Source organism: Rhodamnia argentea, chromosome 6 (genome assembly GCF_020921035.1).
Source record: "Rhodamnia argentea isolate NSW1041297 chromosome 6, ASM2092103v1, whole genome shotgun sequence".
Lineage (NCBI taxonomy): Eukaryota > Viridiplantae > Streptophyta > Magnoliopsida > Myrtales > Myrtaceae > Rhodamnia > Rhodamnia argentea.
This window is the reverse complement of record NC_063155.1, coordinates 26,869,354-26,884,939: the sequence shown is the minus strand read 5'-3', so window position 1 is coordinate 26,884,939 and position 15,586 is coordinate 26,869,354. Positions and strand designations below refer to the sequence as shown.

The 15,586-nt window shown below is 37.5% G+C and overlaps 1 protein-coding gene across 5 annotated transcripts; it reads right to left on the bottom strand.

Annotated features, from left to right (window-relative positions):
* Nucleotides 1-1,813: 1,813 nt before the first annotated feature.
* On the bottom strand, nt 1,814-8,712 carry LOC115755247 (inorganic pyrophosphatase TTM2). 5 transcript variants are annotated; one of them, XM_030694565.2, is made up of 12 exons: nt 8,528-8,712; nt 7,227-7,587; nt 6,257-6,371; nt 5,605-5,800; nt 5,400-5,513; nt 5,088-5,261; nt 4,565-4,759; nt 3,861-3,983; nt 3,672-3,793; nt 2,764-2,887; nt 2,405-2,677; nt 1,814-2,134 (listed from the first exon to the last, which is right to left on the bottom strand). In XM_030694565.2, exons 2-12 carry the CDS (start codon nt 7,561-7,563, stop codon nt 1,919-1,921), a joined length of 1,989 nt encoding a protein of 662 aa, XP_030550425.1. In that variant the 5' UTR covers nt 7,564-7,587; nt 8,528-8,712; the 3' UTR covers nt 1,814-1,918. The 5 variants fall into 5 exon arrangements, with proteins under 5 accessions (XP_030550425.1, XP_030550445.1, XP_030550438.1 ...); XM_030694585.1 differs by having other exon boundaries at nt 7,227-7,575; nt 8,543-8,694; XM_030694578.2 differs by having other exon boundaries at nt 8,543-8,691.
* Nucleotides 8,713-15,586: the final 6,874 nt, after the last annotated feature.

The following is a 15,586-nucleotide window of genomic DNA, read 5'->3' as shown; positions in this document are numbered from 1 at the left end:
TTGGCATGTTTATCTATCAAAAGATGTAATCTTGTGGTACCTTGAAGATATATGCTATAATTTGATAGTTTCAAAAGAGTCGCGTTTTTTCCACTCCCACCATAGCTAAAACACTCTCAATTAGGGTATTTTTGGCAATATTAACTCTTGTGGGTCCCATCTTCTTTCAAGCATTTTTTTGTTTGGTTATGGTATCACAGTTTAGATTTCTTTTACTTCTCCTCGCCTCTCTTAATCCAATCATGGTTAAAGCCTTAGTAGTTCCGTAGAAAAAACAAATTAACACTTTCCATTGTGATCTACCTTTGTCATTTGTCATCCAGGCCGCATTGTACTCATTGATTTTTTAATCTACAATTAACGTAAAGGCTATTGCATTGAACTTCTTAGCAGTGATCAGAGCACGTAGATTCGAATAATTGACGGACAATGGAGCCTCCTCATCGCATGAGGGCTAGGACATGAGGGCCGAGTTCGTAATCATCTCTTCGGCGCTCTCAATCGCTTGCGATGGCGGCTCGGCGACCAAGATTGGGACGAAAGAAGGAGAAATCGTGCGAACGAGGTGGGTGATGATGAATCTACAATGACGGTTATCGTAAGGACCAAGAAGACAAAGATGGAGAAGCAGATATTCCTAATGAGCTTGATGAGGATTTGGGCGAGCGGTTCAGCTCCTGCATTTAAATCTTCAATGGAGTTTTTCTTGTATTTGTGATCGATCAATCAAAGTGTTTGACGTAAAATCTGAAAACGTATAACGAAGAGCAAAAGCGATGGAATGAGAGTGAAGAGTAAAGAAATATGAAACGGTTTTTTCACTTACAATAGTTTTGAATTGAAAAAGTGGGTACAAAGAGGGTATCTGTAAATTTGGGCTTCAACTACGTCAATTGCTTGTCTCAGTGCTGGACGCTTTCTTTTGAGTAGGTGAGATACGTCTTCTTTTGTTTTTTTTGGTCCAATCCAATGATGAATGTCAAAGACTTGTCTATTATTGACATGAGAGGGGAGTTTTAGAAAGAGAGATCAGGGAAATAAATAATATGAAGAAAAGTCGCACAAAAAAGAGAAAGAAGAAAAACAAATGAAGAATGCTTAGTAAAGGTGGAACCTACAAAGGTTAATATTGTCAAAACAATATATTATGGAGTGTTTTAGCCATAATGAGAATGGAAAAAGCGCCACCCTTTCAAAATAACAAAGTTTTGCACTCTACATTGCAATAATACAGGAAATAGCAAATAAATATATATGGTTCACATTTAAACGTGATCCCGAACTCAACAAAACAATGGAAGTTATACTTTGTTATATCAAGTGCGATCCTAATATCTACTCCTTGCCCTCTTTCAGCTTTAAGAGTGGGAAAAAATGAAGGCAAAAAGATGCAAGTCACCATGAGTGAAAAGCTTTCATTGTTTAGATCCTCATTCTTGAACTCCAACACCAACTCATGATAGCAATGGAACCTTTACATTAAATAAGATAGTAGCTCAATCAGTTAGGCATGAGATTGCACAATGGCCTCCCTGTATACTCCAGCTATCATCTCGTAGGACAGTTTAAGGAATTTATGGACTTTCATTTGTTGCATCGAATTTATGGACTTTCATTTGTTGCATCGATCGCTTTCAGAATGTCAATGTAAGTAGCAAGTAAACTATCGCTACTTCTCCTGAAAGGGGAAGAAGAGAGAAAAAAACGAAAAACTCCGGCCGCAAGGATACAAAAATTGCTAGACCAACGTTCTCTTTTGCAACAAGGAACTTCAAGATTAGGGCACCCTCCGTTCTCCGAGCAACTGCTTTCTAGGATAGAACAGAATGATGGACTGCATGGCACTTGAACTCTACGTCAGAACAGGACTTTGAAATTTACTATCTGAAAGAATCAATTAGAGAAGCGAAAAGAAAGATCAATTTCTGTTTGAAAGACCCCTGAACACGAGAATTCCTAGACCGCCGAAAGCCAGGGTGCAAATAAGAGGAATTTTCACGCGGTCTGTGTCAAGCACACTTTTCCTGCTTGTGGTTAGATGGTGGGATCTCTCCCCTAAGGTCTCCCGGAGAAGATTACTGAGGTTGTCAAGCTGATGCATGATTTGTCTCTGCCCAAGTGCGACAGTTGATATCTAATCAAGGTATAACAGGGATCAGAAAACAATATGAATATGAAGAACGTTAACTAAACTCTCCATCTCAAATTCTGGGGAACATTGGATGGCAGAAAACTTGCACATCATGAACATTAACTAACTCTCCATCTCAAATTCTAGGATATATTGGATCACAGAAAACTCACACATGTTTGTTCATTCAATAATATACCCGAAACAGTCAAAACACCGACAAAGAAAGAGAGTAAGCTATAGCATAAGACATGTAAACAAGATAAAGTCTACCTCTTCCATCAAAGGAGACTCCTTAGCAAGTTGGGAGGATGATGAGGAATTGGGCATTATGGATCCGGTCAAAGAACCATTTCCCAAACCAGAAATAAAATAAGAAGTTGGAGCTGATCCATTGCAAGCCTCAGGATTAAGGGCCATATTTTGTTGGCTCAAGGAATTTTTCTTTATTGTTAACTTGGAATTCAATTCTTCAATACGGGTGGTAAAATCATCCATTCTTTCATTCAGGGAGGAAATTTGATCTGAAAGCTGAGTAATGATACCCTGTAAGGAGAAAAGGAAACTCAATGAGATCAGGATAAGATAGGCTTTACAACAACATAAGAGAACAACATTTCCAGAAAAGTCACCTGGTTAGGAAGTATTGTTGATGCACTCGAGATTCTGTCATCAAATCTTGGATTGCTGATAGCAAAGCCAGCAAGCTTCGACAAATTCTTGTCCCTTTGGGTTGAATATGAGTGTGACATACCACTGCCCAGAGAATTTACGTCATTCCAATATTTAGCAAGGCTAACAGAAGGGCTATTTTGTGAGGGTTTACCTATGCCACATAAATTCAACCATGTTTATCCTCCTTGAAAATAGATTTCAGCTGATCTAACCAATTTGTTCATCGGAATGACATGTAAATCATTACATCTGATTCCGGAGTACTTCATGTAAATAAGAGGTCCAAAAAGACAACTAGGAAAAATCTGTCAAGCTATTACTCAAGTCTCTTCCTTTGTAAAAGAAAGCATAAAGATGTCAATTTAAATACAGCAGCAACAAACCACTTAATGTGGAATATATGTACTAATTTACTGATCTAAGAAGGATGATCAATGAAAGTATCCAATGACAGAAACTTCATCTACGGCACACGTCCTATAGCATCGCATAGTGTTCTGCAATCTTTCCTTCTTTCTCTGTTGCACATTTATCGTGATAATCAATCCAGGAATTCAGGAAATCCTTATACTGTCCTATCAAACTGGAGCCCTGAACATGCACATGAAATGAAAGAGTTCACAATCAGATGGATAGGTAATGATTGGATAAAGAGTTTAGGGAGTTATCCAGGATGCTTCTGTAGGAAGCACTACCCAGATCTTTAATCATGTGGAAATGCATACAAGAAGAAATTGCCAAGCACAAGTTTACTCAGAAGATTATATGACTTTTAGAAAGCAACCATCTCTGAGGATGCAAAGAGCTCAAAATGGAGAAGACTGAAAAATAAAAACTAAAAAATTAAAGGATTAGACTATTGCACCTCTTCAGATGCTTACTTCTCATAGCTACCCTATCAGCAGATGCTCGAGAAAGGGCTTCTTTTGGACTTGCAACAAGATCCTCATCTAGGCTAAGTTTCGTCTTCAAGTCTTCTGGCAGTGCCTATAAATTCCTAAGTTTAGCATACATTCATAAGGAAAAACATTGTGAACTTGGGAAGTTTCCATACCATGACCTCTTTAACAAGCTTTTCCAGTTGTATTTGTTCTATATACGTGCGGGCAATATATGAGCCTTCCAACCCAAGCTGCTCGGCAACACTTCGAATGACATGGCGTTCTTTTCCTTGCACCTTTTACAAATGCCTACGGTTTCAGTTCGAATATCAAAAGGAAAAAAATTGACTGATGCAGACTATATTACCCACAAACAACTAAATATGAAAACACTCCACATGACTCCATCTCTTAAATTGGCCAGATCAGCAAATACAGCCCTGGGACATCCTACTTGTCTCAAAATTTCACAGAAGATATCTAAATTCTTGGCAGGTCTAGTTATCAGAGATACTTTTAAATCAGATTGAATACTTCAGTTTCATTCCAAGGAAAATCTCAAGTAACTTCTTTCGTACAACTGTTCAATTTCGATGGATTCATGTTGTGAGTACTCATAAATGCATTTCGGAAAAGAATACACGATCGCATCAAACAAACTGCCGCAAGTTGATAGTTAAACCAAGGACTTTCCAATTAGATATCATAACTCAGTGGGCAGAAAATAAAGATATTAAAACTCTCATCCAATGATCAACATTGTGTGAAAGGAAAAAGTACAAGACAAACGAATAGAGCACATGCAAGCTAGCACTACGGTTTACATGCAAAAGCACTCAAAGAGAACAATGGCTCATGTCAGGATATACAAAGTTACCTGTACATACTGACGGTTCAATTGTTCTAGCCAATCAATCTTCACAGTCACCCTATCGTCGGAGAACACATGGCTGCTTCTCTTGAGAATAGTTGCTATTGTGTATCCCAAGGCCATCAACCCACCTAGGAGGCGGACACTCACTTCAAAAGTTATTCTAGGTGATATCACAAAAGGGTTGTCAGTCACCCATTCCTGAAAGAAAAAATTATCAGATAAAATACCATGTCAATATTTCTGCCAATGAGGAGTGAACTTCTAATGAATTTATATCTCAAAGAAAAGTTGGTATCAAGAGAGATGGAAGCAGTCATGTTTTGAAAGCTCAATGCCTAAAATTCACAAGCCCGGAGATCAAAGCAGATGCCCCAAATGATTCATCCAATGATAGCCTCAACTGAAGCTTTCTATCTCATATTAAGCTAAGAAACAGTCACGAAACATATTCTTTTGCTGATGGTACCAGCAGCCGAAGCTCAATAACACGATAGTGAAAGTAGAGCTCTCAGCCTTAAATACAAACCTCAAACATGAGACTGTACTTTCCATCTTTATTCCGCATCCTCAAATACGATTGGCAAGATTCTGGATCTTCACCTGGGGGTAGAAGATAGATATCATATGTCTGCTCAGAAGTTTCAGCATGTTCTTCAGAAATCACAGCCTTGATTTGATCCACCGCTACATTCCTTGATGACTATAACAGCAGCAAATACATGATATGGTATCTCAATTTCTAAATTAACAGTAGCGAACACCTTCAGAACAAGGTGACGGAGAGAAGTAGCCAACAAAGCTCTCGTCCAAATAACAAACAAATAAGGAAGATGCATACCTTCAATATGTAAGTGGGATTCTGGAATCCCGTGAATGGGTTGAACTTGTTGATTATCTTAATGTGTGCTGTTTGAAGGTCAGGCTCAATAAAGGCTTTGTACATTGGATATACCTGTTAATCACAAATATCATGAAGAAGTGTTGCAGACGTACATGTGGTTAAATACACAAGTCTATTAAGTTTTGACATAGGAAAAGCAAACCGTTTCAGATATTTGGTGGATTATCTCCTCTGGTTCTTGACCAGCCCGCTGTATATCCCTCAAAACCCGCTTGACTAGGTCAAAATGAACTCCACCAGTGACAGATATACGAAGATCCAGAAAAGGTCTCAATTTTTCATTCAGTGCATAGATTCCCTCAATAATAGCAATTCTGGAACTTGGTACTTCAAGAGTCCTGTCAAAATTGCTCCATATAGAATGACTTATAAAGTAGGAGTAGGTTGTGTTTGAGAAGGTTTGCAAAGAAGAGGCAGAAATGATTAAGGGAAAGCCGAACAACAAAAATGTTCACAGATAAAGCGCTGCAACAAGACGCCGCAGCTTAAAGGAAGCAGAACTACAGAACCAACTATCATGATCAGACCATGATGACGGTGAGGAATATCATTTTTCTCACCTAAAAGGCAATGGATTAAGAGAGAAAATGCATTGTGGACTACAGGTGACAGCATCAACATGAAGACATAACTATGTCATGCACCACAAAGTCAGAGCTCCTTCATTCATTCGCTATGTTAAGCACTTGCAGAAAACTTGAAAGCTTATAGGAACTGATTCCCCAAAGTTTCTTCTATGGAATGGCATATATAAACTCAGAAGCCATATTATTTAGTAGTGAGGATCTTTCCACCTGTATCCCGTGCGAGAGCTAGTCTTGAAGTCATAAATAGGTACTTGGATTGGCTTCCCTGCTTTTAACTCCTCGACATCCCTGAGCAGAGTCTCATAGTCTGTTATGCGTGGATCTGTATGAAAAGAAATCACTATTCATCTTTAGAAAGGGAGGTATAGTGAACAAAACTAGCGAGTTACAACTTCAAGTCCCAATAAAGATGTTGGATTATTCATAGCTTTGAGAAAGCAAAAAAACTCCAGTAACAATTGACAGCTTATACTAGCACGTAGACTCCCTTTGGTCAGCTAAACCAGTACCCTTCTTCTTAGTCCCGTTATTATAGTAAAATGTCCTGAACACCAAAAGCTAGTAATCACTCAATTCAAAACACGGATTTATTGAAGTCAATGATCAAAGAAATTTGTGCACGCAGACTTTTTTTTTTAATTTGGAGTGGGGGGTTAAGTGATAAGTCATAATAGATGACCCTCCCCCAGCCCTCACATAGCAAGAAGCCTTCTGCGCTGGTGATTTCCCTTTTCATCTCTCCACTAAGGACAGATATTGTCAAAATAATAAATAAACAAATTCACCAAATCTCTTCAAGCACAATGCATGATGAACTGTAATTATATTTCCTATACTCCTTTCACATGAATCTGAAGATGATGAACAATATTAAGCAACATAAAGCATGATGCTGAGGTAAATTTACCAGTCAACAAGTTTAAAAATTGTGTGTGACTCTTCTACAATATCAACTTGAGGAAGTACTAAAAAAGCCATTAATGTGAGCTCATAGGGAGTAGCATTTCACAAGCTGGAGTATAAGTGTGAAAGATGTTGTAGTGACTGTGATCACTGGTCATAATAGTTGCCATGCCCAGAGTGAGAACATGCCCCACTCAAAGCTGTAGAAGAAGGTTTGACAAAAAAAAAAAAAGGGCTGTAGAAGAAGGAAAAAATAAGGGAAAAATTTATTTACCATCAAAGTTGCCATCAACAATTCGACTAGAGTCATTGTAGTTGTCCATTGATATAACAGATATGCTAGGCATAAAGTTCAGAATCTTCTCTGTAAATACAGTCTTTCCAGCACCAGAGGGACCAGCCAAGCCCACTAATATAATTCCTTCATTCTTCTGAGCTAGTAATTGGCATGCACGAATGACTATGAAGAACCCCTTCTCAGATGACAAAGGATCTTGGATGGGAACTATCTCGTGGCGATTACAGTCCTTCCTCTTAACTAATCTGACCTGATCTTTCAATAGTCCTTGCTTTCGTTGGTGTGATTCAACACTGGAACCATCTTGAGCCATTTTGCAATTATCCTGACTCCACAACTGAAAAAATCCATTTATAAGTACAGTATAGACAATATAGCTGTGGATTGGCACAAAATTATGCTTCTCAACAAGAATCTACAATAGAATGCTTATCAAGCGCCACATGCTCAATAGAGAAAAAGCTGATGGAATAAAAGTTATAACGCGAGGGAAAACAAATCTTCTGAAAGATAGGTCAGAGCAGCATAAATCTCCAACAAAGTTGCAAAATGGAAAAAAGAAATTGGCTGCAGAGACCACTCCATGCAGTACAAAGATGTGATCACCAAGCACTTCATTAACTTTAAAAAAGAGAAAAAAACAAAAAAATCATCAGCAGACTATCACAGACATCTTAAATTGCGTCAGATTCCATTGAATTACATCGAGTTGTACTAAAAATAGCATCTTGCAAGCACCAACTGCAAAAGACGCCTATGTTTCACCTTTAGCAGTAGTAGTTCGCAAACCACGCAAGTCGATGGAGACATTGGGGACATAAGCGAACATAGATGCGATGAAAAGAAAGGTTCAGAGACTCGATAACACGGCAAACACTTATGCAACTCGTGCAAGCGTTAATTCAACTTTCTCAAGAGAATCAAACGACAAAACAGGTCTAAGAAAACAGAGCACAATCCGAGCATCCAACGCAGTCTAACAAATAAACACGATCAGCTCTTCCGAGACTCCGAGCGCCTGAAAACACTCGAAGATCAGTGCTGGGACCACCACTCCACACCGAAAGAACTTGAGCAGGGCAACATTCACACACACACACACACACACACACACACACACATAGAATCCACCAGAACGAGGTCAAAACCTCCGACAAAAACCATTCGGTCCGATCCGCCGCCAACGAGGCGCAGGCAACCGACTCAGCAGACACCGAATCGAAATCCCGACGACACGAAAAGAACTCGCTCGAACGAGCATTGTGAAAGAAACAAACCGATCGCAAAGCGACCCAATGCGCCGATTCCAAGCAGCCGGAACAGGAGGTTGCCGAAGTCGCGGCCGCCAGCCAGTCACTGAGCGAGCCGAGGAGGAGAGAGAGCGAGCATGGACAATTCCTGGCGGAGCGAGTTCGACTCGCTTTATATAGACCGACTCCAATGAGGAAGGTGGTGACTTCGGTCTCGCTTTGGAAAAAATATCAGATTTTTCTGGGGGGATTTTAATGGGACGTGGGATTTTTTGATTTCTGGAGGATTTTGCACGCTCGCTCGAACTCTCTCTCTCTTCGGAGAAGAGAGAGGAGCTGGCAGAGAGGAAGGTTGATTTTTCAAAAGGATTCTGCAATAATCCTATTTATTTATTTAACGTTATTTTTTAAACAAGTGCCTCGTAACAATCATAGGCAAATTAGCAAAACGACACTTTAAAAATTGTGTACTGATATCACTTTAGTACCAAAAATTTCAATCGGATCACTTTAGTACCAAATTTTTTAAAAAAAAATAATCATTTAAGTTCCAACTCCGATATACTTTGTCGGAAATCTGACGCGGCACTTTTTTTTATTAATATATGGCACTGAGGTGGCTTGCCAGAAGTCCACTGTGGCATTTTCTTTTTAAATTTATATTCTTTAATTAAAATAATTTGAAAAATAAGCTGAAATTTTCAAAAAAAAAAAAAAAAAGCTAAAAAAAATAGTGAAAATGCTTACCAAGCAGCGAGGACTGTAGCCTCATCACCCCCATCATCGCCAAAAATGGCCAACGAGGGTCCTTGAGCCCCGACTAAGGGTCGGCAAGGGTCGCTAGCCCCCGGGCCGGGGCTCGGCGACCCTGGCGATTGCCGGCAATGGCGAAGCGGTGATGGCGAAGGTTATAGCAATTCTCGCCGCCTAATCTGTTGTTTTAGCTTATTATTTTAAATAAAGTTTTTATTTTAAATTTTTTCTTTTTTAAAAATCTAATTCTAATTTTTAATTTTCTTTTGGAATTTTGAAGTCCACATGGAACTCATGTGGACTTCATTTTTTTTAAAATACCAATTAAAATTCAAAAATTAATTAAAAATGCCACGTATTTTTCACCAAAAATTCTCGTCGAAGGCACCAAAGTAATCCTTTTGTTTCCGACATGGCACTAAAGTGGTCCGATTAAAAATTTTGGCACCAAAGTCTCCGTACACAACTTTTGGCACTAAAAGTGTCATTTTGCGAGCAAAAATTACTAAAATGTGTATCCCTCAGCCATACTTTCTTCTTCCGGACTAATCTTTTACGGAGCGATTTAGATTTTGGAATTGTGTGGGTTCGGTTGAAATGGGTTGCTCACGCTAGGGGTGAGTATGGTTCGGATGGGTGGTTCTCACCTTGAAATCGAGAATTGTCCACTAAGGATTGGTTCCGAAAGATTGAAATTGAGAACCTCCCCTATTGATTCCACTCGGTTCCCTGGAAAATCCATGGAACCGATCTCACCAAACTTCACCGACTAAATGGAGATTGAAAATTAGGGATTTTGTGACTAAATTGAAGATATAGATATTCGAATTTACATCAAAGGAAGATGATCGAAAGCGAGAGAGGGAAGTGATGAACAGTCGGAGACTTGACTGTGAGTTGATGGGAGTCGATAGATAGAGATGGAGATAGAGAGACCGAGGTGAGAGTAAAGAAAAAAAAAGAAAAAAAATTATTAAAATAAATATTAAAAAGTATAAGAAAAAAAATACATGTCAGCATTGGCCGTGACGCGTAGGATTGAGAGAAAAATATTATTAAAATAGCTCTATGTGTAAGTCGTTGAGGTATGGTCCATATTTTTATATCGACAGAAAGACATGGAGGCCCCACTCCCAAGTGAGCCGGGAAGGGTATAAGGAGAAGGGCTTTTATAATTTGAACTCATATTTTATTGGTAGTTTCAGCTTAAGCTCGTGGAGTTCTACTATTATATCTAATTTATTTCTTTGGTAATTAAGAGTTGTTGCAAATAAATAGGAAATGCTAAATAAAGTGGAATTCTCTATCGGATGTTGTCATAATTTAAAGGTGAATTAAGATAAATTTTACGTCTCGATCTCTTTTTTCGCATTAATTTTATATTTCGCTATGATTATGCGCGTAATCCTAACATGAGCCATTTGGCTCGAGAGTTCCAAATCGCATCTTAATCTGCTCCGTAAAAGATAGCGGGATATGTCTGGGCAACCATAACGATGTCATCTATCCATCTACGATTAGCATCTCCATATGGCAAATAACTCCCCATCGAATGAGGTCAGAGAAATTCGCGCCGAAAGGTGAATCCCCACTTGGGCTATGGTGCTTTTTGAAAGATCTACACATCATCGCTGACGATCTCGAGGTTTGATGCTCTTTGAACGCGACCCCAGCTCGCACCCCACGCCGCTGTGTCGGAAAACGGCCAGTCAAAAAGGTCGGCGTTGAATTCGTGCGCTTATCCTAAAATTCCGTATCGATGACGATCGTTCGTACATTTTTTTGGCGGAACCGCGATATTGGCAGTTGCCATGACCATGGGACGGTACCACCAAATAGGAATGATGGGTTCGAGAATGCGTAGGTTTCGGACCTGAAATTTATAACTTACCTATCAAGATTGATTTTTAATTTTTGAAACTTGAAATCGATTATGTTAGTCCAATTCCCTTTCTCTTTTTTTGTATCATCGAGATGAATAACCGTTACAGCTAAATAATATGAGCAAGAAAACGGCTCGAAGTAACAAATACGTAACGTAATTGGTGAAATGATAAAAGCCATGATTGGTGAGGTGATAATAGGAAATCTATACCTATGTAGGGCTATATAATAGAATATTATGAATGGAACTTTATATATTTGACTTTAGAATAGGAATAAAACATTTTTAATTAATATCTTACCAACCTACCCAGGCACGACACCAACACAACACATGGAAATTTCGTCTAGATCTTTGTCTTTGAAGTTAAAATTAAAAACGTATAAGACTGAATTAGCAAAATTAAAAGTTTTAAGACTAATAGGTTTTGGACCTTTTTTTTTTTTTTTACAATTTTCCCTACGTAGAGCGATAGAACAGAATATTATGAATGAAATTTTATATATTTGACTTTATTTTATGGTTGGAATTAAAAAAAAGAAATCTCAAATTATTTATAGCGTCTCATCACTCGCTCGTTTTTTTTTTTTTTTTTGGTTGATTTCCAATAATTTCAAAAGAGGATAAATTAACTGTATACTCCGCCGGATAGAAGGATCTCCTTCCATCAAAACAAATATTCATTCCAAGTTGGTTTAGTTTATTTTATGTGTATATAGCTATGGTAGGACTAAATGTAGTGCATAAAAAAAGGGTAGTAAAATTGTTTATTTGCGTATCTTTCAAAGGGTTTTCCAGAGGACCCGCAAGATGATGACGTTTAGTAAATTGACAGAGGACCCGCAAGATGATGACGTTTAGTAAATTGACAAAGCTATTCCACTAATACCTTAACTAGGAACATTGCTTTCACTTATGTCGGAAATTACTAAATGTCCTACCCACCTCCCTAGGTACGACACCTACACGGCACATGGAAATTTCGTCTAGACCCTTATCTTTGAAGTTTATAAAAAAAAAAAAAAAAAACTAGTGAGCATTCCTTATACTTTGACTTGCAATATAAACTTATATTTTGTTAAATGGTCTCCACTCAATCAGTCGTGGCTAGACCCACCTGCATTGGCCAAAAATGAAGAGGGCGCGATTAAAGAAGCAATAAATTAGTGCTCGGTTAAGATGATTCAAATCGATGTGGATGCATTATTGACGAAGAGATTGGATTGTTGGTGCAAGAAGATGGGGGGGACTTACCGAGAAGAATGAAAGAAAGAGGAAGCATAAGAAAGAGAGAGTGAATGAAATTGACTTGAACCTACGGGTGCGTTTGGTCGGGGAAAAACTTCACGAAAAAGGAAAGTGATTTTCAGAAAATCATTTGTTTGGTGATATGTTATAGAAAACGTTTTCCGGTGTTTGTTTCTCATTTGTGAAATAATTTCAATCTCATGACTTTATCCGAGGCTAAAAAATAAAATTCAAAATTTTAAATGATTTTTTGTGTTTATACTGTATTATATATTTATACATATATACATATATAGTTTTATTTTTCATTTATTTTTTTATTTCTCTTTTTCCTCCGTCGATTGATGGGCCTCAGCAACAATTGACGGCCGACAAGGCCGGTCGCCGGCCGTCACCGAGTCTCGACAACCAGATTATTTTTAAATGATACTAAATGAATAGCTTATTTGCATATTTTCAAAGGTTTTACTTGACAACCTTAAAATTACTTATAGCGACTCACATTAGCCGGTTCCCAATTTCTAGGACCTAGGACCGTCTACAGCGAGAAATTATGTAAAACGTTTAATATATGCAGAATTTGTTAATGAGTGCTTAAAGACACTTGATAAGTAGCTAATTAAAAACGTATCTCTAACAACAGTCCTATAAATATGATTAGTGGAAAAATATTCGGTTTCAAATCGACGACAATCGACACATCGGGAAATTGTAATATTTACTTCTTTAATTGCTTAACCAATGTTCCGCCAGCATTTTCTTATTTTACAAAATTCTATTTTCGTAATTTTATAAATCTCACTAACTCTTTTTTTTTTCCCTCACTTTGAATGAAAAAGATGAAAGCTAGTGTCTTGCCTTGAGAGCAGACATACCAAATAGGCTCTGAGTATTTAAATAAGTGTGATCCATATGTACAAACACATTTGCTTAGATACCTCTTATCTGAACGTCTTATAAATAGACTTCAATGTTAAAATGAATTATTAAGAAAATGCCCCTTGGATATTTGTTAATCAACCGATTATGAAATGTTTGCAATTTTCAACGCGATACGATCGCCCCTACGAATAATCCATCGATTCTATTGGACTGCTCGAAAATCAGACCGGATCGGGAACTCTTCATCTCTTGGTGGCTTCGTTGGGCTCGCCAGAAGCTCGTTGCATTATTCAAGAAAGTAAACACTGAAAGTAACAAATTATGGATGCAGTGTGCTTTGTGTGTTGTGTGGCATCATGGAGGGCACAATAAATGAAAAAAAGCATTCGAATCCAGTCATTAGATACATTTTGATTCGCGCACTGAATCGGCAGGTGGCAAAAGCATAATTGGTGAGATGACAATAGCAAATCTAGAGCCTGCAGAATAGAATATTCTGTGGAACTTTATATCTTTGAGCTTTAGTTGATGGTTGGAATTAGAAAAGAAAAAAAGAAACCTCAAAACATTTAAAGCATCTCGCTACTGCTCACATGTTCGGTTATAAATGCTGTTTGATGGGATTAAATGTAGTGGTATAGCTTATTCGCATTTTCTCAAAGGTTTTATTTGAGGACCTACAAGAGGATGCTTAGTAAATTGATAAAGTTATTCCAATAATGCCTTGTCATAGTTCTTAAGGAACAGAGTGAGCTATATGAACCTGTACCAACTCCAAACTTTTTGGGCCGATTCGGTAATCAAAGTGAAGCAGTCACATAACACGACACTCGGGACACATTGAAATTTTGGCTAAACCATTATCTTTGAATGTAAAAATAAATTGACGAGTATTCCATATACTCGGACGATAGAACCGTAGAATATAATATTATGAATGGAACTCTATCTCCTTGAGCTGTAGTTGACGGTTAGAATTTAAAACAAAAAACTTCAAATTACTTATAGTGATTCCCATGAACTAGTTCGTAATTTATAGGACTTAGGACCGTCTTCCGCGGAAACCGGTCCACATAGTGTCAGTCCAGGGTCTACAACCAACCAAATATCGAGAGCATTATCTTTCCATTAGAAACATTATTTATAACATTTAATATGTGCAAAATATGTTAACGAGTGCTTAAAGAAACCTGATAAGAAGCTAATTAAAAACGCATTTCTAATGACAGTCCTATTAAATACGATTGATGGAAAAATATAGACACTTGATAAGTAGCTAATTAAAACGCATTTCTAATAATGGTCATATTAAATACGATTCATGGAAAGATATTGTTTTTCAAAGGAAAATGGTTGAGGGGTGGCAATCGTTAGTAAGTTAGTAACGGTACTTTCTACACCCCACAATTTCCCAGGGAAATCGAATGACTTTTTTGTGCGGTTTCGTTGGGAAATCAATTCCCATGAATAACAAAATTTTGCTATAAGTAAGTTTAAAGAGAAAAAGATATGGAATTATTGATAACCAAAAGTCAGAAAATCAAATATAAGAAATGATGTTTAGTTGATTCAACTCTTTTGTTGCATGTGAAGGTGATTTTTCTTGTATTTTGTTTACATCAATCTTTAATCACATTTTTGTGACTTGCTACCCAATCGGCAAATGGTATTTTATTGGGGACTTAAACAGAACATTTTAGCAATGCATGAGGTTAGTTCCAACCCCTTCCAAACATTTTTTCCTTAACAAATTTTATTAATGTATCAGGGAAGTTAGTTTGAAAGGGCTTTTTGTTCAGACTCAGCTAGAAGAATTCGCACGGTTGTTGGACAACTGAATTGACTTAACTAACCAATGTTTGATCTTACGCCTTTGTGAAACTCTAATGCAAAATATATTGAGGGATTAAATATTTTATATGACATTTTCATTGTTTTATTTGTTTACAATTTCGAAAAATAGTTTTTCTTTTTACAAATTTCTGACACAATTTGAAAACACACTAAAATTCTGCAATCATCTTATTTTATTGTATATATTTTAGGCCAAAAGGTTGCGGTATACATTTGATTTTGGAATAATATCCATCACCTGAAGTTTATATCCCATGTTTTTTTAGGTCCTTATACATCTTCATATAGAGTTTCGAATCAACGGGGTAATTTTTTCGTCTACTAATTCGTTATTCATATTTTGATCTTTTCTTTATTTCATTTTTTATGCATGATCGATATCACCGGTCTTGATTTTAGGTTACTGTAGAGTCATCCTAGAGCAATTTGATTTTAGCCAAAGGAATGACGAGCCATTTCATTAC

Bases quoted from the DNA above. Each gene is read 5' to 3' on its own strand.
- LOC115755247 (XM_030694565.2), bottom strand. From the start codon at position 7,563: ATGGCTCAAGATGGTTCCAGTGTTGAATCACACCAACGAAAGCAAGGA. The intron at 3,984-4,564 runs GTAACTTTGTAT...CATTTGTAAAAG, and splicing joins TGAACCGTCAGTATGTACAG to GTGCAAGGAAAAGAACGCCA. The intron at 2,135-2,404 runs GTAGACTTTATC...TACCTTGATTAG, and splicing joins AGTCTCCTTTGATGGAAGAG to ATATCAACTGTCGCACTTGG.